The following is a 24,168-nucleotide window of genomic DNA, read 5'->3' as shown; positions in this document are numbered from 1 at the left end:
TCCTGTTGGCCAGCTCTTCCATTGGTGCTGCTCTCCATTGTTCGTCCTCAGGAAGACAAGCTATATTACCATGCTCTGCGACTGACCCAGCGCTACTGAGAAACTGTTGCGTATTTGTTCTTCCAGAATCATGTCTGCAGAACTATCAATCTTCAGGGCATGCTACTCAGCTTCTGCGAATATTATTTTGTTCATGTATGCGCTATGTTTACTTCGTGTGCTACGTGCATTATATTTAGCACATTTTGTCCAGACGGATTATTGACTGACAATTAACCTTGAACTTCTTTGCCACCCGGCCAACCTTGCGTAGCCCCTATTGTGCACTTGCACTGCAAAAGCCCTCTAATCCACAAAACTTGTCAATGCCGTCCCATTCACAATATAGTCTTGTGAGTGTCCGACGTACAGCACTTCATACCCATCAAATTCGAAAGCTTGCTGCCATTTTTCAGTCCATTCACCTACATGATCAAGATCACAAGCTATCAGCTAAACACACAAATTATCATGAATACCCCCTTACTATCAACATTATTCCTGGTTATCGACTATCACAGTTAGCACCCTGGGACAGGACTGAGGAAGGTTTGAAATCATTAATGGGTATTGGGTTTCTGTGCGGCTGTAGGGCGAGATCTGGGATTGGGGACCATTGTGACCAGGCTCTGAGCTGAGCTGGATTAAACGGCGAAGTAACACATCGTCTGGTAGACTGCTTCAGTGATTCGCTGTGATTCAACGTTTGAGAATACAAGCTGATTTGACGAACTCTGGCATTTTTGCTGATTAGTGCAAGAAGTAATGTGGCGCAGCAGGGTTCTGATTGTCTCAGAATGGGAATATCATAAAGGATGGGATCCATCTAATGAGTCTATACGGACTCTGAGCAAATGAGTTCGAGTTCGTCCCTCTCAGCCACCCTCTGTCCAAAGCCCTTATCCTTTGTCCCTTCAGATAATTACCTTGCTTTCTTTTCCTGGCAGGGTTGAATCTGTCACCCAGACTTCATCTGCTATTCACTCTGTTCCTCTTTTCGCGCGTCAAAGTCAATATAATCATCTGCATAAGTACCATGTACGTACAGGTACAGTGAAAACCTTACATCACATGCACATTGCGCCTTATACACAAGCTTCGCTAGTAAATCATAAATTAAACATTTTTGACAGTTCCGACAAGAAAGTTAAGCACCTGCTATTAGCGTACCATGAACTCTCAGGCAGGAAATTTGTCGATTTGCTGAACACGAACTAACAGAATCTGCCGTCATAGAATTACCTCCTGTGGGTGCTTGGTACCCAGGTTCCTTCGTCCACAGTAAATACTACATTTCATTTGGCCAGGACACACTTGGAGGTGCATAGAAGAATAGACAGCTGAAATAAAATCATCTACATCATTAATTTGCCGGCGTTATATGGACAATAACATGAAGAGAAATAAAATATATCTTACTTTAACAAGTGATCTATTCACTTCCTACTTTGCTATTTTGAAAATCATTTAGAAAATACTTAGGTACTTTGAATGCATCTCATGTCCACTGGATGCTCCAAACTCGTTATAACTGCACTTGTTGTACAGTTACCATTCTAGTGCAGAAAACTGAGACTCACTTGCAGACAGTAATCTCTCATAGAAAGCAATGTGATTACAACCAGATGTGAAGAGATGAATTTAAATCCCTCAGTGTATTAGAGAATTTCCAGAAGCTTTTTAGGCTTTGCTTGTTTGATGTGGGCTATATATTGGTCGGGTCTCCTATCGGATGACTCTCCGCTTTTTCAACTATTAAACTGGGACTTGTCTGTCCAAATGACGGATGAAGTGGCATTACGGATTGACGTGGACCTGCAAGACAGTACTTCTAGTATTTTAAAGATTTAGAATTATGTTTATTTGTGACACGGAAATATGCGGTGAACTGCATCATTTATGTGCAATATATGCTCGGGAGAGGCCGCAAGTCTCGTCACGTTTCCGGCACCAACATAGCATGCCCTCAATTATTAACCTTAACTAAAACGTCTTTGCGGAAACACCCAGAGGAAATCCAGGCAGTCACGGGGAGAATATACATCATTACAGATAGCGGGATGGGAGGGTGTATTAAACCCTAATCTTACATATGAAGATGTAGAGCGACACGCTGTATATACGCTATTGCTGGGCCGGAGTTCTTCCTGTCAGGTGTACTATATGTCGGATTATTGTGAATTGTGTGGATGGGAAGGGGATACATTGAAGATTCCGAAAATGTTTAAAAATAGAAAAGGTAATAAATAGTAAATTAGGTACATGGTAAAATCTCTTTGATTGGTTGTTCTAAAGAAGTTAAGAGAAGAGAGAACATAGCAGACCTGAAACACATTACAGAGTACAGCACACAGTTCCAGATACTATATATCAGAAACAGCGTGATGTCAGTCGAGTCGCTTAGAAAATATTCAATAGCATTTACATGATAATTGGAATTGGATTTTTATTGTCACACATATAGTGCAAAACATTTCCAGCATTCTTCTGCGAAATGTCGCATCTTGTCATGATAGGTTGGCTGGTGACATCCTGAGATCCCGAGAACGATGCCGTCCGGAACATAGACACTGGTAAGGTTACAAATGGTGGTAATGTCAAGGGGAGGTTCCAGACAAGACCAAGACCTCTGCATTTAAGCTAAACATAGAACTAGAACATAGAATAGTACAGCAGATTACAGGACCTTCGGCCCTCAGTGTTGTGCCGACCGTAAAACCCTGCCGCCCATATAATAACCCTCCTTAAATTCCTCCATATACCTGTCTAATAGTCTATTAAACTCCACTAGTGTATCTGCCTTCTAACTGACTCAGGCAGTGCATTCCACGCACCAACCATTCTCTGAGTAAAAAACCTTCCTCTAATATCCCCCTTGAACTTCCCTCCCCTTACGCTAAAGCCCTGACCTTTTGTACTGAGCAATTGTGCCCTGGGGAAGAGGCGCTGGCTATCCACTCTATCTATTCCTCTTAATATCTTGTACACTTCTATCATAATTCCTCACATCCTCCTTCTCTCCAGAGAATAAAGCCCAAGCTCCCTTAATCTCTGATCATAATCCATACACTCTAACCATGCAGCATCCTGGTAAATCTCTTTTGTACCCTTTCCAATGCTTCCACATCCTTCCTATAGTGAGGCGACCAGAACTGGTCACAGCACTCCAAGTGTGGCCTAACTAGAGTTTTATAGTACTGCATCATTACACCGCGACTCTTAAACTCTATCCCTCGACTTCTGAAAGCTAAGACCCCATAAGCTTTCTTAACTACCCTAACTACCTGTGAGGCAACTTTCAGGGATCTGTGGACATGTACCCCGAGGTCCCTCTGTTCCTCCACACTACCAAGTATCCTGCCATTTACTTTGCACTCTGCCTTGGAGTTTGTCCTTTCAAAATGTACCACGTCACACTTCTCCGTTTTGAACTCCATATGCCATTTCTCAGCCCTCTTCTGCATCCTATCAATATCTCTCTGCAATCTTCGACACTCCTCTACACTATGTACAACACCACCAACTTTTGTGTCGTCCGCAAACTTGCCAACCCACCCTTCTACCCCGTCAATAAAAATTGTCAATAAAATCACGAAACGTAGAGGTCCCAGAACAGATCCTTGTGGGACACCACTAGTCACAACCCTCCAATCTGAATGTATTCCCCCCACCACGACCCTCTGCCTTCTGCAGGCAAGCCAATTCTGAATCCGCCTGGCCAAACTTCCCCGGATCCCATGCCTTCTGACTTTCTGAATAAGCCTACTGTGTGGAACCTTGTCAAATGCCTTACTAAAATCCATGTAGATCACATCCACTGCACTAGCCTCATCTATATGCCTGCTCACCTCCTCAAGGAACTCTATCAGGCTTGTTAGACACGATATGCTCTTCATAAAGCCATGCTGACTGTCCCTGATCAGACCATGATTCTCTAAATGCCTATAGATCCTATCACTAAGAATCTTCTCCCACATCTTTCCCACCACAGATGTAGGACTAACAGGTCTATCATTAGCCGAACTATACCTACTAGCTTTTTTGAACAAGGGGACAACATTCGTCTCTCTCCAGTCCTCCGGTACCATTCAAGTGGACAACGAGGACATAAAGATTCCATCCAGAGTCTCTGCAATCTCTTCCCTCGCCTCGTGGAGCAACCTGGGGAATATTCGGTCAGGCTCCGTGGTCTTATCCTTCCTAGTGTATTTTAACAACTCCAACACCTCCTCTCCCTTAACATCAACATGCTCCAGAACATCATCCTCACTCATATTCCTGGGATGTCCGGACTGTCTTACGCAGAGAGGTTAGAGATACTGGGCTTGTACACGCTGGAATTAAGGAGATTGAGAGTGGACCTGATTGCAACATATAAGATTATTAAGGGATTGGACAAGATAGAGGCAGAAAATATGTTCCAGATGATGGGAGAGTCCAGTACCAGAGGGCATGGTTTGAGAATAAGGGGTAGGTCATTTAGGACAAAGTTAAGGGAAAACTTCTTCTCCCAGAGAGTTGTGGGGGTCTGGAATGCACTGCCTCGGAAGGCAATGGAGGCCAATTCTCTGGATGCTTTCAAGAAGGAGCTAAATAGGTAACTTATGGATAGGGGAATCAAGGGATATGGGAACAAGGCAGGAACCGGGTATTGATAGTAGGTGATCAGCCATGATCTCAAAATGGCGGTGCAGGCTCGAAGGGCCGAATCGTCTACTTCGGCACCTATAGTCTATTGTCTATTGTCTGTTGTCATATGGTTCTCACCGTCATCAAGTTCCCTCTCATTGGTGAATACCGAAGAGAAGTATTCATTGAAAACCTCGCTCACTTCCACAGCCTCCGGGCACATCTTCCCACTTTTATCTGTAATCGGTCCTACCTTCAATCCTGTCATCCTTTTGTTCTTCACATAATTGAAGAATGCCTAGGGGTTTTCCTTTACCCTACTCGCTAAGGCCTTCTCATGTCCCCTTCTTGCTCTTCTCTGCCCCTTCTTAAGCTCCTTTCTTGCTACCCTATATTCCTCAATAGACCCATCTGATGCTTGTTTCCTAAACCTCATGTATGCTGCCACCTGACTTGGTTTTCCATCTCACTTGTCAACCATTGTTCCTTCCTTATCTTCCTCGCCGGGACAAATTTATCCCTAACATCCTGCAAGAGATCCTTAAACATTGACCACATGTTCGCAGTACATTTTCCTACAAAAACATCATCCCAATTCATGCCCTCAAATTCTAGCCTTATAGCCTCATATTTTGTCCTTCCCCAATTAAAAATGTTCCTGTCTTCTCTGTTTCTATCCTTTTCTATGATAATGCTAAAGGCCAGGGAACGGTGATCGCTGTCCCCCAGAAGCTCACCCACTGAGAGATCTCTGACCTGACCCGGTTCGTTACCTAATACTAGATCCAGTATGGCATTTCCACTAATTGGCCTGTCAACATACTGTGACAGGAATCCGTCCTGGACACACTTAACAAACTCTGTACCGTCTAAACCACTGGAACTAATCATGTGCCAATCAATATTAGGGAAGGTAAAGTCACCCATGATAACAACCCTGTTATTTTTGCAGCTTTCCAAAATCTGCCTCCCAATCTGCTTCTCGGTATCTTTGCTGCAACCAGAGGGCCTATAGAATACCCCCAATAGAGTAACTGCTCCCTTCTTGTTCCTGACTTCTACCCATACTGACTCAAAAGAGGATCCTGCTACATTACCCACCCTTTCTGTAGCTGTAATAGTATCCCTGACCAGTAATGCCACCCCTCCTCCCCTTTCTCCCCCTCTCTATCCCTTATAAAGCACTGAAATCCAGGAAAATTGAGAATCCATTCCTGCCCTGGTGCCAGCCAAGTATCTGTAGTGGCCACTACATCATAATTCCGTGTATGTATCCAAGCTCTCAGTTCATCACCTTTTTTCCTGATGCTTCTTGCATTGAAGTACACACCCTTTAGCCTTTCTACCTTAATACCTTTACACCCCTTATTCTGCTTCTCTTTCCTCAAAGTCTCTCTTTGTCATTATTAAAGCAATAACAGAATGTAGAACAAAGTGCAGCAGCTACAGAGAAAGTGCAATGCAGGTAGACAATACGGTGAAAGATCTAAATGAAGTAGATTCTGAGTTCAACAGTCCATTTTTACAGCCTTTATCACCGCTGCATAGCCACAGATGGTACATGTTATTCCTGCCCTTTGCGGGAGAGATCTGTTTGCATTGGTTGTCATGCAGGACCGTGTATTTTTTTTCGGTACCATAATAAATGTAAGATAATTCGAGAAATACTCTTCGATGAGCATCACTTACCCCTTCGTTCAAAACATTATATTCTCAACGTTTGAACCACGGGTCCATGCTTCAAGAAGGAAACATAGGGCTTCTTTTAATTCGGGACGAGTTGAAACATAGTTATTACACAGTCACACCACCAGTTCATTCAAAGTAGATCATCAGTATTTCCTGATTACACTCCTCGATGGCAGGAGCTTCCATAAAGGAGAACAAAGTAGCTATAGTGGACAAGATTTTATGTTCGAAGTTTTCTTTATCAAAAAAAATGTGCGGCACAGACTTTTCATTAACCACTTTATGAACTTGAACTTCATTGGTTAACAACACTGCCGTTTTTTATATTACTTTTACACTTTATTCTCCATTTGTGTTGTGTTAAATTTTCCTACCTCAATGATTTGGTCTGTATGAACAGCATGCAAGTCAAGCTTTTCATTGTAACTCGACGTATATGGCAATAATAAACCAATTAAAACACAACATGATTTTTTTAAGAATATACTTTCCCCATCATATGCTTCTTTGAATTTCTTTCCGGCTTTAACAATATGATGTAACATTTAGGCGCAAATATACAGAACAGTAAGCCAAAGCTGGAAACCAAAATGGCAAACACTTCCACCGCCACAGTGAATTTCCCGGGAGAACTGACATAAGCTGGAATGAACGATATCCAAACAGCACAAAAAATTATCATGCTAAATGTAATGTACTTCGCTTCGTTGAAATTGCCCGGCAAATTCCGTGCCAAAAAGGCAACGGCAAAACAAACCAATGACAGGCAGCTTATATAACCCAGGACGCAGTAAAATGCCACTTCAGATCCCACATCACATTTCAGAAGGATCACTTCGTTCGAATAGTCCATGTTTTTGACAGGGCGTGGTGGGGATTTGATGAGCCAGACGGTACATATTAAGCACTGCAGCAGTGTAAGAAGAAAGACGATCAGGCGTTGTTGTAGGGGCCCAAAACATTTGACTACATTATTGCCGGGTCGTGTTGCCTGAAATGCCAGCACCACAACAATAGTCTTGCCCAAAACACAGGAGACGCAGAGGACAAAAGTAACGCCAAACATGGTGTGGCGCAGCATACAGGACCACGCAGATGGCTCGCCAATGAATGTGATTGAACAGAGGAAGCAAAGGCTCAGTGCGAGGAGAAGAAGGAAGCTGAGTTCCGAATTGTTGGCCTTCACGATCGGGGTGTCTTTGTGAAGAAAGAAAACGCAGCCTATCGTGGCAGTGATGCAACTTCCGATCAACGCTAACGTGGTGAGAGCAGTCCCCATCATCTCGGCAAACGAGAGAAAGTCAACCTTCTTCTGTATGCATAGGTCCTGTCGCTCGTTGGGCCAGGAATCGCTTGGGCACCTAATACATACAATTGAATCTTCAAAGGTAAAGTTGATTTAATAAGCGGACCGGAGACACCTGCGAATACTTGAACAATTAAGTTATTATTCCTCCATACCTGTGGTGTTACTGATCGCCCCTTGGGCGCATGGGATGCAATCAAAGCAACAAATAGGCTGTCCTTTGCGAGCTGCTTTTCTTGTTCCAGGAAAACAGCTGTTGGAACAAACGGCCAGAGGGACCTTGTCGCAGACAAAGAAATATCACTGTAAAAACTAAAGGGCATAGTTGAGCTGAGAGTTCAGAAAGTCGAGAAAGGAAAGATTTATAAAAAGACCAGATGGGCAACTCTCCTTATCGAAGTGGTGGGTATATTGGACAAGCTTTCGGTGGAAGTGGTTGCGGCAGTTGGAATAACAACATTTAATAGATAGTTCCATACGTCTGTTATGCGGAAAGGGCTCGGATTTGTGGGTCAAATCTTTGTTCGGTCGCTATTGTCCGACTCTAGGTCTCTGAAGTTCTCTACCTTGGCTGATTGTGCATTGACGGCGGTATCCAGAGAAATCAGTAACGCACGTGTCTTCATGCTTCCGCCAGTAATTCAGGAAACGTATAAATGTATAACAGCATCGTTGAGAATAGAACATGGCATCGAAAACACATGACTGACAACAGGAGGTTCTAAAAGCGGAGAGGAAGAGAGATAGATATATTGATAGGCAGAGAGTGGGTCTGTGTCTGTGTGTGCAAGAGAGAAAGAGACAAAATAAAGAGAGACAGAGAGAGTGAACTAGTTCTTAAAACGAAGATGTATACGTTGGAAATTTAATATAAGATAGAAACCAGCTTTAGTTCTGTCGTTCACTTACTTTATCAACAATGTGAGTAGCTTACCGAAAGAAGGTTGGCACTTAATTTCGAAGTTATTTTGTTCACACTACAGCCACACTTTCATACATTACCTGTCTGTGGCCACCAGTCCAAACAATCGATTCTTCATTTATAATGACTTGTTCACCTGAAGGCGCTGATCCGTCATAATTTCCGACTATCAATACAGTTGCATTCCCCTCGCTATTCACCTGCCAGTTCACAATGTCGTACATAGCCAACGAGTCCCCGTTTTTGTCGAAATTTACCCTTTCCCCCGACTTCGTTGTGAAATTTAGCGACTGCATGTAATGCAAAACCTACCAGAGGAAGACACAGACGATGGAACATGACATTGATCAATCAATAATTTACATAGAAAAAACGATTGGACTGTGTTTGAATTACTTTGTCTGTTCTACGTACCTGCCATGGCTGAATATTTGACATGTTTGCGCATGACTGATTGACAAATGGACCTTCGCCACTTTTACACAAAAACATATTGTGAAGTGCATGAGCTATAGCATAAGTCGCCTCATAAACTTTATTTGTCACCCGCAGCTGCGATGTGTCCGTGTAGGTGTTAGACACAGTTCTTAGACTCTCGGTTCCTGTACATTGACGAGGCTGAAAGGTGGCCGTTGTGTTTGCCGTGTTGCCTATTCGTTTCAGGCTGCAGCCGAAGGTCTTTTCCCAAAATTCTTCAACTAAAGGATTACCGGGATAGGCAGACGGATGAAGACTCGTTAAAAAATCTTTGAACCCTGGGATATTCACATTACGCACGGCAACCCCGATGGCCCCAGTTACAAACCTTTTGTTCTCCTCTGGAGACAGAAGCGAAGTAGCGATCCACGCTTCAGTGCCCACCCACTGGATACCAGAAATGTTTTGTCGAGCAATTTCGTTCAATAAAGCTGCCATATCCGCCTGAGTGAGAAAGGCCACCACGACTTTCGTGGATGCTCTCCGAATAACGCGGATAATATGAAGTAACCTTTCTCTTGAATACCTCCTGTGGAAAGACTCGGAGAAGGCAATGCAAACCCCAAGCTCCTGAACCGTCTCAGTGAAGGCCTGCATCCCAAAGTTTCCGTAATCGTTGTCGCTTCTGACCGTTCCAATCCATGTCCATCCAAAACGCTTGACAAGTTGCGCCAGTGCTTTGGTCTGAAAGTAATCGCTTGGGATCGTTCGAAAGAAAGAAGGAAATTCTCGCCGATTGCTGAGACAGGCACAAGTGGAGAAATAGCTAACCTGGTCAGAAAGCACAAGGGAAATAGAAGAACAGCGAAATTAGTTTGGGCTCGGTGGGAAAATGGCCAGGCGAGGTCCAACAACTAACGAGTGCCACAACTGGCTTATTCGATATAGTAACAGTCATAGTGTTGCACTGTGCAGCTACAGGCCTTTCGGCCGTAACCTTCATGACAAGCAACATGTTGATTATGCTTGCTTAGAAACATAGAAAACCTACAGCTTAATACAAACCCTTTGGTCCAGGATGTTGTCCCGAACATGTACTTACTTTAGAAATTACCTAGGGGTACCCATAGTCTTCTATTTTTCTGAGCTCCATTACTTATCCAGGAGTCTCTTAAAAGACCCTATCGTATCCGCCTCCACTACAGTCGCCTGCAGCCCATTCCACGCACCCACCACCCTCTGAATAAAATCCTGACATCCACTCTGTACCTACTTCCAAGCACCTTAAAACTGTGCCCTCTCATGTTAGCCATTTCGGCCATAGGAAATAGCCTCTGACTATCCACAGGATAAATGCCTCTAACCTTTTGCCATGCTTGTGCTAAAGGCGTAGTTTGGCCCATGTACAAATATCTTCATAATGCTGTAATTGTATCTAGCTGAACCTTTTCTTTTGTCAGTTGGTTGCATCTACCCGCTGCCATCTGTATAAAAAAATTGGCCCCTCGGTTTCCTGGTAAAAATATCTCTTCACCTGTTAAACTGATTACCCGTATTCCTTAATTTCCTCATCTGCAGGAAAAATAAGCTATGTATTGTCCCATGTTCGATATCCTGATTTTATAGCGATAATGTAAGAACATTCACTCTGCGGGCAAACAGACAGAGACTTCCTGGTAATATTTCCATTAAATGACCAATCACTTCCATTTTAGTACTGCCAGTGTTTACTACTTTTATTTTCGTGTTGCTAATATCGACAAATTTCCATTTTTCTCATTTTACTTTCGATTCCAAAATGAGAAAATCAGAATTCTTGCAACCATCCTTGCAATTGAACTGTTGAATAGCGTCCTGACAGCCTTCCTGCATAAAGAAGATCAAGGCACAAAAATATCAAATGCTACTATACTCCAAGCGGACCACAACTTTGTCGTGGTTTGGAGGCTTGCGTGCCTCGATGCCTCCGTGAGCCAAAGAACTCTGTTGGCCTGAGTGAGGGCTTTGTGCTCCAACTCTTCGTAGGGTCATCCATGCCAAAAAGGTCAAATAGTCTTGGCTAGAAAAAGAGGTGTCCACGGGTCCTGCAGGTTCGGGGATCAGCTCAGGTTTAACAGCCCCTTCTGGTCAAACAGAAGTATTATGGAAACAGCAATGAAGAATCCTTTTGCATCTGTGTTGGACGGTATTCCTGTGTCTCCATCCGATAGTCGCATCGCCGACAGTAGTGGAAACCAAGATGAAGTTACTGGCCCGCTGTAAAAACCCTAAATCTCGACAAGACATAAACCAAAATTGGCCAAAGAGAGACAGAGGTAGAAGACCTTCACCGCTGCTCTAACTGCCAGTGGTGTGACTGGCTGTAAATAAGTGAAAAATTAAGTGCTTAATTTTAGCAGTACATACAGAATGCTGAAGGAAGTGAGCAGGCAATGCAGCAACTATTGAAAATAATGAACAGTCGATGTTTCGGGCTGATACCACTGATCAGCACTGGAAAGAAGATGAGAAGTTAGATCAAGAAGATGGGAGAGGGGAGAAAGAAGTACAAGGTTATAGGTGACGGGTGAAACCTGGGGCGGGGTGAAGTAAAGAGATGGGAAATCGATAACTGAAAGATTGAGGGTCTGGAGAATGGGAGATCTAATATAAGTGGGTAGAAGTCCATGGAAGCGAAACGACACAAGAAGGAGTTGAAGGGCAGGTAAGGTGATAGACGGAAACTGGAATGTGAATTGTAAAGCTGAAGAAGCAATGACCAGAACTCCGAGAAAGTGATATTTATGCCATCAGGATACAGGCCACTCAGAAAGAATATAAGATGCTGCTCCTGTAACTTGAGTGCATCATCCTTGCAGCAGGAGCAGAGACCATGAACCGACATGTCGGAGAATGGAAGGTCGAATTCTGGGGGATCGCGCTTTTTCTGGCCAGAGGAGCTTTGGTGCTCGTCGAAGCTGTCTTCCAATCTTCGTCGAGTTTCCCAATCTACATCGGGTCTCACCAATATCCAGACGGACACATCAGGAAACCAGATAGAGTGGATGATACCAATAGACTCACCGGGTCACTGAATAGAAGTGAGGAAGGATGTATACGGCTAGGTATGACAGTTAGAAACGTAAAAAACCCTTAGCACAATACAGGCTCTTTGGCCCAGAAAGTTGTGCCGAACATGTCCCTACCTTAGAAATTAGTAGGCTACCTATATTGGGGAGGAGCTGGGTGACTAACCTGGACAAGCTGCAGAAGCCGGATTTATGGCACTGAGTCTGATTCTGCAATGCAGAAGGGAGGAGGGAAGAAGAGGGGAGCGGTAGTGACAGGGGCACGATAGTTAGAGGTACACACAGGAGGATCTGTGGTCGCGACGGAGACTCCCGGACGGCTTTTTGCCTACCGGGTGCGAGGCTGAGCGCTGACTCTGATCGCGTGCACAGCATTCTGCAATGGGAGGGTGAGCAGCCGGATGCCATGGTACACATCGGTACCAATGACGTAGGAAGAAAGAATGAGGAGGTCCTGAAGAGTGAGTTTGGAGAGCATGGTAGGAAGTTAAAAAGCAGGACCTCGAGGATGGTAATCTCAGGATTACTACCCGTGCCACGGGCCAGTGAGGGTAAGAACAACATGCTCTTGAGGATGAACACGTTGCTGAGGAACTAGCGTATGGGGCAGGGTTTCCGATTGCAGGATCTTTGGGAGCTCTTCTGGGGCAGGTGGGACCTGTACGAGAGAGACATCAAGTACGTGAACTACAGGAGGACCAATATCCTTGCAGGGAGGTTTGTTAGTGCTGTTGAGAAGAGGGGTTTAAACTAGATTTGCAAGAGGACGGGAACCAGAGTGCCCGAGCTTTTACAGGTATATTAATAGCAAAAGGATAGTAAGGAATAAAATTGGTACTCTTGAAGATCAGAGTGGTTGGCTATGTATGGAACCAAAATGAATGGGGGAGATCTAAAAATGCTTTTTTGTGTGTCTGTATTTACTAAGGAAACTGGCATGGAGTCAATCGAAATAAGGCAAACAAGTAGTGAGGTCGTGAAAACTATACAGATTGAAGAGGAGGGGGTGCTCGCTATCTTGAGGAAAATCAGAGTAGATAAATCCTCAGGACCTGACAGGGTTTCCCTCGAAACTTGAAGGAGACTAGTGTTGAAATTGCAGAGGCCCTGACAGATATATTTAAAATGTTGCTATCTACGGGTGAGGTGCCAGAGGATTGGTGGATAGCTCATATTGTTCCGTTGCTTAAAAAAAAGTCTCTAAAAGCAATCCAGGAAATTATCGGCCGGTAAGTTTGACGTCGATAGTAGGTAAACTATTGGAAGGAGTACTAAGAGATAGGATCTACAAGTATTTAGGTAGACCTGGACTTATTAGGGAGAGTCAACACGGCGTTGTGCGTGGTAGGTCATGTTTAACAAATCTATTAGATTTTTTGGAGGAGCTTACAAGGAAAGTGGATGAAGGGAAGGAAGTGGAGGTTCTCTACATGGACTTCAGTAAGGCCTTTGACAAGGTCCCGCATGGGAGGTTACTTAGGATGATTCAGTCTCCAGGTATACATGGTGAGGTAGTAAATTAGATTAGACATTGACTCAAAGGTAGACACTGGTAGTGGAGGATTGCTTCTTACGTGGAGGCCTGTGATTTGCGGTGTGCCACAGGGATCAGTGCTGGGTCCATTGGATCAGCAAATTGTCTAATGATACAAAGATTGGAGGTGTAATGGACAGCGAGGAAGGTTTTCAAAACTTGCAAAGAGATCCGCATCAGCTGGAAAAATGGGCTGAAAAATGGCAGATGGAGTTTAATACAGACAAATGTGACTTATTGCACTTTGGAAGGAAAAACCAAGGTAGAGCATACAAGGTGAATGGTAGGGTACTGAGGAGTGCAGTAGAACAGAGGGATCTGGAAATACAGATACAAAATTCCTCAAAAGTGGCGTCACAAGTAGATAGGGTTGTAAAGAGAGCTTTTGGTACATTGGACTTTATAAATCAAAGTATTTGGTATAAGAGTTGGAATGTTATGGTGATGTAGTATAAGGCAGTGGTGACGCCGAATTTGGAGTATTGTGTGCAGCTCTGGTCACCAAATTACAAGAAGGATATTAATAAGTTTGAAAGAGTACAAAGAAGGTTTACAAGGATGTTGCCGAGACTTGAGAAACTGAGTTACAGAGAAAGGTTGAATAGGTTAGGACTTTATTCCCTGAAGCGTAGAAGAATGAGGGGAGATTTGATATATAAAAATCTGATTGGCATAGACAGAGTGAGTGCAAGCAGGCTTTTTCCACTGAGGCTTGGAGAGAATAAAACCAGAAGACATGGATTAAGGGAGAAAACGGAGAAAAGGAAAAAGTTTAAAGGGAACATCAGTGGGAGCTTCTTCACACGGAGAGCGGTGGAAGTGTGGTGTGTGCTGCCAGATGAAGTGGTAAATGCGGGCTTTTAAGAAAAACTGGGACCGGTACATGGAAGAGAGGTGTATGGAGGGATATGTGCCAGGTGCAGGTCAGTGGGACTAGGCAGAAAACTGGTTCGGCACAACAAAGAAGGGCCTGTTTCTGTCCTGTAATGTTCTAGGGTTCTGTGGTTCTATGGTTCTATTGCCCACGATTTTACTAAATTCTGTGTACCTATCTAAATGTCTCTTAAACGACTCTATCTTATCGGACTCCACCACTGTTGCCGGCAGCCCATTCCACGCACTCATCACTCTCTGCGTAAAAGACTTACCCCTCACATCTCCTCTGTACCTACTCCCCAGCACCTTAAACCTGTCTCCCCTTGTGGCAACCATTTCAGCCCTCGGAAAAAGCCTCTGACGATCCACACTACCAATGCCTCTCATCATCTTATAAATATCTATCAGGACACATCTCATCCTCTGTCGCTCCAAGGAGAAAAGGCCGAGTTCACTCAACCTATTCTCATAAGACATGCACCCCAGACCAGGCAACATCCTTGTAAATCTCCTCTGCGCCCTTTCTATGGCTTCCACATCCTTCCTGTAGTGAGGCGATCAGAACTGAAAACAGTACTCCAATTGAGGTCTGACCAGTACCCCATATAGCTGGACAAAACTATGCTGACTACTCATAATCATATTACATTTCTCATAAATCCTCTCAGGGTCTTCTCCATCAACTTACCAGAGGTAACACTTAATGGTCTATAATTTCCTAGGCTATCTCTAGTCCCTTTCTTGAATAAAGGAACAACATTCCGGACCCTCCAATCCTCCGGAACCTCTCCCGTCCCCAGTGACGATGCAAAGACCATCGCCAGAGGCTCAGCGATATCTTCCCTCGCCTACCACAGTATCTTGGGGTACTTCTAATCCGGTCCCGGCGACCTATCCAACTTGATGCTTTCCAAAAGCTCCAACACATTCTCTTACTTAATATCTACATGATCAAGCTTTTTCAGTCTACTGCAAGTCATCACTACAATTATCAAGATCCTTTTCCCATAGTGAATACAGAAGCAAAGTATTCAGTTTGCTATTTCCTCCGGTTCCATACACACTTTTCCATTGTGACAGTGTTCCACTTGCAAGGATGAGAACCAGGACAGGTATCAGCAGGGAGGGAGGAATGGACAAGTGAATCGTAACAGGAGAGGTCCCTGCGGAAAGTTAGGAGGGAAGGGAAAGATGTGCTTGTGGATGTGTGGTTCCAGCTGGGTTTTTTTAACTTCTTCCCCTTCCCGGCATCAGCTCCCTCTTACCATATTATACTTCTTCATCCCCTGCCCCACCTTCTCGCTCTAAATTCTCATCTTCTTTCCAGTGCTGATGAAGGATCGCGGACCGAAATGTCGAATGATTACTATTTTCCATAGACGCTGAATGCCTTACTGATTTTCTCCAGGATTCTGTGTATCCAGCTTGGATATCCGGCATCTGCATATTTTATCGTCTTGGAATATCATTACAATTCAGTTTATGCCTTATTAGCAAATGTTGCTCATCTTATAATGTGTGCCTGTGATGATGCTGCAAGTATTTTTATACTGCATCTGTGCAGATCTGCATACGTGTGCATATAACAGATAAGCTTGACATGGAGGAGTGAATGTTTTTGTGTAAGATCTGTTTTAAGAGGCTGCTGTCTAAGGTCGTAGTCATAGAGTTATAAAGCTGAAGCAGGATATTAGGGTCATGTAGACCATACCGAAATTATCGTCAGACAATATCCACCGGCCCACGTCTCAGTTTATTGTACCTTGTTCATCCCTCGAGTAAATATTTTTTTTAAAAAAATGATTCAACATCGCCTCATCTCTTTGGACTCCATGCAAAGATGACACTGCTGATATTCAAAGGGAACAATTTGTTCCATACTCGTCTTTCGTTCTTAATATATCTGTAGACGTCCTTGGGATTCCCCTCGACTTTAGACCAACGTTTTGCCTTTTTTCAGCTGTCTTTATTTCCATCTTAAGTGTTCACTTGTATTCATTTCTTGCTGCCATTATCTGCTCTACAGTTTTTTAGACCATAAGACCATAAGATATTGGAGCAGAATTAGGTGACATGGACAATCGAGTCTGCTCTTCATTCAATCGTTTTTTCCCTTCTTCAGCCTCACAGTCCGGCTTTTTTGTCGTCACCTTCAATGCCGTGTAAGAAGAAGAACCTATCAAGCTCTGCCATAAACTTGCCCAACGACCTGTACTCCACAGCTGCTTGTTGTATCAAATTATGCAAATTCACCACGCTCAGGTGAAATAAATTTTCCATGTCTCTGTTTTAAATAGACGCCCCTCTATCCAGAGTCTCTTCCCTCTTGTGCAAGACTCCCCTAACATGGGAATCATCCTTTCTACATCTACTCTTATTTGGCCTTTCAACATTCAAAATGTTTCAATGAGATCTTACCTCATCATAGAATATATACAGCAGAGAAATCTACAGCAATATTACAAACCTTTCGGCCCCGTATTGTGCCGACCATGTAACCTACTCTAGAATCTACCGAGAATTACGATACCACATAACCCTCTATTTTCCTACGCTCCATGTAACTATCTAAGAGTCTCTTAAAAGGCCCCATTGTATCCGCCTCCACCACCGTCGCCGGAAGTGCATTGTTTGCACCCACCACTCTCTGTTTGAAATACCCATTGAACCTAACACCAGGCAGCTTAAAATTAAGCCCCCTCGATCTAGTCATTTCAGCCCTAGGAAAAAGCCTCTGGCCTTTCACACGATCAATTCCTCCATTCATCCTATACACCCCTATTAGGTCTTTTCTCACCATCCTCTCTCCAACCAGAAAAGGCCAAGTTCGCTCAACCTATTTTCATAAGGCATGCTCTCCAATCCCGGCATCATCCTCATAAATCTTCACTGCACTCCAGATCCTCCTGTGGTATTCTGACCAGAAGTCAACCAAGTACTCCAAGTGGGGTCTGATCAAATTCTTATGTAGCTGTGACATCACATGACAGCTCTTGAACTCAATCCCACGGTTGATTCATACATGGTAACACACCATACGCCTAAAGAACATCAAACTACGCAGCAGCTTTGAATATCTTATGGACACGGACCCCAAGATCTTGCTGATCCTCCACAGTGCCAAGACTCGTACCATTGATGCTATATTAAGTCTTAAAATCTGACCAACCAAAATAGACCACTTCACAATCATCTAGGTTGAACTCCACCTAGATGAGTCTCAGCCACGTCTCAGTTCGGTTGTGCATCCTATCAAAGATGCGCTGTTACCTCTGACAACCATCCAACAATCTACAACAACAAATACCTTTGTATCCTCAGCAAGCTTACTAACCCGTCTTATTTCTTCATCCAGGTCACTTATTAATATTACAAAGTGGGAGGGGAGCGGTGTCTGTGGAAGACCAGTGGTCACCAATCCTCATGCAGAATATGAAACATATACAACGAATTTTTGCCTTCTGAGCGCAACCCACTTTGGATCCACAAAGCAAGGCCTCCCATGCCTCCTTACTTTCTGAATAAGACACGCATGGAAAAACTTATCAAATTTATTACTGAAATCTATACTCTCTACATCCTCTGCTCTGCCTTCATCATCTTTTTAAATTCCAGCGTGTACAGACGCAGAGCCATCAAACTTTCCTGGTATGATAACCCTTCCTTTCGTTCCTCCAATCATCCTTGTGAAACTCCACTGGACACTTTCCAATGCCAACACATCTTTACTTACAGAAGGAGCCCGGAACTGTTCACAATGTTCAAGATGAGGCCTCACTAGTGTCATAGAAACTTCACGCACTCTGCCATTTTACACTCGAACTCTTTAAATGAATGTTAACACTGCATTAGGCTTCCTCACCTGCGAATGATCTGGCAAATTAGTCTGTAGGGTGCTCTGTACAAGCACTTCCAAGTCCCTTTGCGTCTCAGATTTTCCGATTTAGTCACCTTTAAAGAAATAGTCTGCACATTTTCTCTACTATGCATGACCATGTATTTTTCTACATTGTATTTCATTTGCTACCTCCTTTCCCATCCTAATCTGTCTAGGTCCCTCTGCAGCCTTCCTGTTTCTTCATTCTACCAGTCCCTCCATCAATCTTCGAATGTTATATATATCATTGACATTCAGCATAAATAGAAGTTGTCCCAATGCAGACCCCTGTGGAACACCACGAGTCACAGGCAGCAAACCAGAAAAGGATTTTCCAATATTTTCCCTGAAGGAAACCATGCTGAGTTTGTTCAGTTTTGTCTATTGCTACCAAGCACTTTATAACATGATACCTAACAATTGACCTTTCTTAAAGGGTAGAGTGACATTTACAGTTTTCCAGTCCTCTGGCAGCATCCCAGAGGACAATGTTTTTGAAAGATCATTATGAATGCCTCCACAATCTCTACTTCTACCTCTTTCAGAACCCAGGAGTGCAGTTCATCTGATCCGTGTGACTTAATCATCCTGAAGTCTTTCAGCGTTTTGAGCATCTTATCCACTGTAATAGTAACTGCACACCCTTCAACATTTCGCACACTGCTAATGTTTTCCAGAGCGAAGACTGATGCAAAATTCTCATTTATTCATCTCTCATTTCCTTGCCCAGTGTTATTATTTCACCATCCTCATTTTCTCGCGGTCCTATATCAACTCTCATCACTCTTTTGTTTTATAAATACTTGAAAATGAATGGACTTTCCACTTTGATGTTGTTTACTAGCTCACTATCGAATTTCATCTTTCCCCTCCTAATGATCCTTTTCATGTTTCTCCATAGAAAATCCCTCATTGTACCTCGAAACTAAAGTTCACAAAACTGTTGGACTTGCCATTTATTCTTACAGGAACATAAAAACACTGTAGTCTCATTATTTCACTTCTGAAGGCTTCTCACTTAACAAGATTCCTCTTCACCGAAAGAATGCTATCCCAGTCCTCGCTTGCCAGATCGTTCCTGAATCCATCAAAATTAGACATTCTCCAGTTTAGAATCTCAAGGGGAGGACCAGCCTAACCTCCTCCATAATTTTGTTTAAACTAATAGCATTATCATCACTCGTTATAAAGAGTTCTCTTGCACATATTTTTCAAACATGCCTTGACTCGTTCTCGAATAGGAGACCTAGCATTGCACTTTCTCTCGTTGAACCCTCTATGTATTAATTATGGAAACTTTCCTGAACGCATTTGTCAGTCTTTATCTTATCTAGCCCTTGTACAGTGGAGGTATCTGGGCAAAACCCTTCAGCTGGGTTCGGTCCATTGTGTCTGAGATTTGCACGATTTTCCTGTCATTTGTGGGTATTCTTTGGGTACCCAAATTTCCACTCCATCACAAATATGATGTACTTGTATTTATCACTCTGACATACTCCCCAAAACAGATAAGGAGCAGGGAGATGACAGTGGAGCAAATTAAATATGAGAATGCGAATAAATTGCAGGAATGCGGGTAATTCAGACGAGACGAGAGGGAAATGTTGCAAAGTAGCAGAGATTCGCAGGGCATAATAGACGGAATTAATCCTTTAGGATTAAGTTGGGAGAATAGTGACATAATACAAGAATATGTTCATTCGTGTGTTGTTCCCTCGAAAGCAATAGACTAAGATCTTGCAATGAAAATCAGACAAACCTTAGAAGAAACAAGAGCACCACTTGTTTTATGCTGAGCCGCTGCTTTACGTCTGCCGATCAACTATGATTATTTGAAAAGGCACAGGCATTTATGGGTGATCTTACCATGGGCACTTTGAAAGGACCTATTGATGCCGCGACTGCCAGCGACTGCGAAGATCCCGAGTCCGCCACGATTGCGGGGACCAGTGAGCGCGATGGACAGGATGTCCCTTGGGAGGTTGGGTCCTGTCCGTTGAAAATTTCGAAAGCCGCTTTCACTGACAAGCGAGCCAGACTGCATGAATCATAAATCCTGTAGCCCAGTGTAATATTTGGAAGCAGAATGGGACTTCTGTTTACCTCTTCAATCGCAAATATCATCGCCTGCGCGAGGCGGAATATTTGGAATTCCAATCTGCAAGAAGGAGATCTTTTGTAAGATAATGAATTGGTAAATTGTTTTATTATTTTCAAATATACCGTGGTACATTTATAAACTTTTTCTTTGTATACTATCCATATAGATAAGTACATTACTGTTCATTACGTTTCAACAAAGGAATGCTTAAACGAAATGCACAGAATGAACTGTGAATAATCGAGAAAGTGCAGTAAAAGGAGACAATAAGTTACAATTCAGATTTGAGGTTATGAGATCATCATATCGCATGAGGGGGCTATTGATTGGTTTTATATCAGCGAGATGAATGCCGTCATTGAGCTTGCTGATACGGCACGTATAAACATTCTTGTCTTCTGTCGTGTGGGAGGGAGAAGAACTAGGGAAGACTCAATGATGGTAGTCTAACACTATTAAGAAGCCCTAGGAAAAAACGAATCATTATTTGTTGAAATCGAACGTTTCCGGTAATAGACCCTCTAGCAGGGGAACGACACGCTCGTCAGTTTTATTTCAGCAATATTCAGCACTCTGTTTCTTGCATTCTATTTCCAGCATTTCTGGATAGTTGTTGTTTGTTTGCAGAACATAAATATACGTGTATCCAGTATGCCATAATCTTCACAGAAATAACTGGTCTGCAGCAAAGGACGGGGCCACTGGATGGGTGCAGCGAGCCAGTGAAAAGCTTGTCTTCCATGCAGATCATGCAAATGAAATTGCATATTGCATTGAAGTCGATCAAGGTAAAACAACATGCAGAGTAAACAACAGGTACAGAGAAGGTCCAGTACAGGTATCCAAAAAGTTGCAAAATCACAACGACGTAGATTGTGAGGTAAGTGCTCTCTATATACATCCATAAACTTAATTGTGTTCCCTGCTCGAAAGAGTGAGTATGATATGTCTAGCAATGCTAACTATGATGCTGCAATCAAAAGAAATTTCTGATTTCATAGTTGAGAATGTCAATCAGAAATCTAATTGCGTTATTTCTCACAATACACTTACAATTCCATAGAGAATATTATTTGTAAAATTGGTTTCAACACACCTCTATTTCTGGTGTGAATTGATTGCAAAAAAAAACTAAAATTGATTTCAAAAGAACCGTTTGTTTCGTTATCCTTATCATCACACTAAAGACAGTTAACACTAGAAATAAACGTGGTAGTCCCTAACAACATAAATATAGGAGCAGAATCAGGCTATTTAGCCCATCGACTATGCTCTGCCATTTTATCATGGCTAATCTATTTTCCCTCTCATCCCCAACTTCTGCTTTCTCCCAGTATTCTTTCATGTCTTGACTCCTCAAGAATCTATCAACCACTGCCTTAAATATACCCACTCAGTTGGTCTCCACACTCGCCTGCGGCCAATTCCACAGATTTACTACTAACTGGCTAATGCAATCCGTCCTCAATGCCGTACAAAAACCGCTCCCATTTATTCTGAGGGTCAGTCCTCTGATCTTATACTACCCGACCATAGGAAACATCCTTTCTACATGCACTCTTATCGAGGCATTTCACTGATCGATATATTTCAAACAATTCACCCATTCTTCTGAATTCAAGTGAGTACAGGCTTTTAATATGACAAACCTTTCAATCCTCAAATCATTTTTGTGAATCTCCTTTGGACCCTATCCAATGGCAGCACATCCTTTCTGAGGTAAAGTTCAAAAACTGCTCACAATACTCCAAGCCCTCGCCAGTGCTTTATAAACTGTAAAAATTACATACTTGCTTTTATATTATAGCCCTCTCGAAATGAACGCTAACATCCCATTTGCCTTCCTCACCATCGAATAAAGCTACAAATCAATCTTTACAGAATACTGGCTCCCTTGCTCCTCAGATCCTTGAATTTTCTCTCCATTTAGAAAATAGTCTATACTTCTATGTTCTCTACCAACTTTCGTGAACAATGACTTCCCAACACTGTATTCCAGCTGCCATTTTTTGCCCATTCTCCTGATCTGTTTAAATCATTTTTACCCTTTCTACTTCCTAAGAACTACCTGTCCCGCCACCTATATTCATATCGTCCTCAAAATTTACCTCAAAGCCATCAATTCCGTCACCCAAGCCACGGTTATACAACGTAAAAAGAACCAGTCCCAAAGCTAATCCCTGCAGAACACCACTAGTTACCGGCAGCCAACCAACCATAACCTGATGGAGAATATAGCTTAGAATATTGTAGTGCTTCTACAATAACCGGGTCATGCAAATATTTATGCTGATATTGATTAAATTCTACATTATAATTTGAGGGTATGATCCTGAACGGGTAACAAACATATTGAAAGAAAAGGAACTTGATGCTACTGCGCACAATATTCTTCTTCTTCGGTTGTCCATTGAAATCCGAAGACGACATCCACTCCTTTAATAGTGAGATCTTTGATGACTATACAGTCCTATCCTGGACCCACGAGGTCTGTTGCAGGTGGGATAAGTTATATGTGGTAGTGATGGCAACTATGTCTGCATTTCTCCTGGCTCTCTTCTGCTGTCTTCTGGTTATTCTTTCCATCTCCAGAATACGAACCCCGTCCCTAAACAGCTGTCGCCAAGTGTTACGGCCAGCAGCAACATCCTCCAGGTCCTTGGGTCTGGTCTTGCACTTCCTTAAAGCATTCTTCACCTGATCCTTATAGCTCTTCTTCGGCCCTCCAGCTGAACGTCGACCATGATGTAGCTGCCCTGTATAACACTCTACGGCGTAACAGACATGGGGGCATCCTTATCACATATTACAGCACCCACGAACCCCCTTCCCAATTTCCAGTTAACAAACCTAGTAACAATCGAGAACATTCTAGAAATTTCTCTGCAGATATGGCTGCAATTGTGCGAAGATAATCTGAGTTAAAGTTGCAGGAGAAAGATACAAAAAAACGAAAAAAATATGTTTAAGCTGCAAAGAAAGTGGTAAACACATCACTCGCCTCACCAAACTGACCTTTCACATTTCACAGCTCTCGGCCTGTTTTTAAATGAAAGCTCCGATTTCTCTAAACGGGAGTGCAGACCAAAAATTCCGCCGATGTCGATGTCTCCTTCCTTTGATAAACTAAACGATTCAAACATCTCTCTGCGTTTACATATCAGGCTGCCAGTTGACAACGTAACAGGTAACAATAACCCCCAAATCACCACACAACACATACTTCCTTCCGTTCTGACTCTTGCTGACAAAGAACCATGCTGTTTTATATTGCAGCTCATAAATGGGCGACCGATTCTGCTTCCCCGATTAAAGAAATAACGCTCAGGAGGGAATAAATTGGCACTTTAATCTTATCGTAGACAAAGAAAAGCAATTAATTGCGTCACGGAATAAGGAGGCTAACAGGGAAAAATTATTCCAGCAGCATTGAACCATTTAGGATTTGTGAAATCATTGGTTCGATGCAGCTAAAAGCTGGTGTTCAGAGGAGTCATTAAAAACTCCATCCCATCTCTCGGTTTACTTCTTTTCCTCCCTAGCGGGTGTCATTTTATGCTGAAAAACAATGAGCTCTGTTAAAGGGAGAGAATCGATTTTTAATTCAGTTAAATCCGCTGAATAACATTTCCAGGAAAAAAAAACTCTATTGCACAGCTTTGCACTAGGTAGCACGTTAATGGGGAAAATTTGTAGAGAAAGCATTTTAA

At 42.9% G+C, this 24,168-nt stretch overlaps 1 protein-coding gene across 1 annotated transcript; it reads right to left on the bottom strand.

Annotated features, from left to right (window-relative positions):
* Window positions 1–6,832: 6,832 nt before the first annotated feature.
* Window positions 6,833–23,577, bottom strand: LOC132404255 (extracellular calcium-sensing receptor-like). Its single transcript, XM_059988379.1, has 6 exons — window positions 23,474–23,577; window positions 20,224–20,515; window positions 9,000–9,833; window positions 8,666–8,893; window positions 7,819–7,942; window positions 6,833–7,737 (listed from the first exon to the last, which is right to left on the bottom strand). Exons 2-6 carry the CDS (start codon window positions 20,479–20,481, stop codon window positions 6,833–6,835), a joined length of 2,349 nt encoding a protein of 782 aa, XP_059844362.1. The 5' UTR covers window positions 20,482–20,515; window positions 23,474–23,577.
* Between the last annotated feature and the right edge of the window lie 591 nt (window positions 23,578–24,168).

The sequence above is a fragment of the Hypanus sabinus genome, chromosome 2 (assembly GCF_030144855.1).
Source record: "Hypanus sabinus isolate sHypSab1 chromosome 2, sHypSab1.hap1, whole genome shotgun sequence".
In the NCBI taxonomy this organism is placed as follows: domain Eukaryota; kingdom Metazoa; phylum Chordata; class Chondrichthyes; order Myliobatiformes; family Dasyatidae; genus Hypanus; species Hypanus sabinus.
Note: the sequence above shows the minus strand (reverse complement) of the source record. Positions and strands in the feature narration are given on the sequence as shown.

What these genes read in the sequence shown, in the direction of transcription:
- LOC132404255 (XM_059988379.1), bottom strand. Translation starts at nt 20,481, where the DNA reads ATGATATTTGCGATTGAAGAGGTAAACAGAAGTCCCATTCTGCTTCCA. An exon ending in GTCCTTTCAAAGTGCCCATG is followed by an intron (nt 9,834 to 20,223) that starts GTAAGATCACCC and finishes CTTTCTGACCAG; the next exon opens with GTTAGCTATTTCTCCACTTG. An exon ending in GGCGATCAGTAACACCACAG is followed by an intron (nt 7,738 to 7,818) that starts GTATGGAGGAAT and finishes TTACCTTTGAAG; the next exon opens with ATTCAATTGTATGTATTAGG.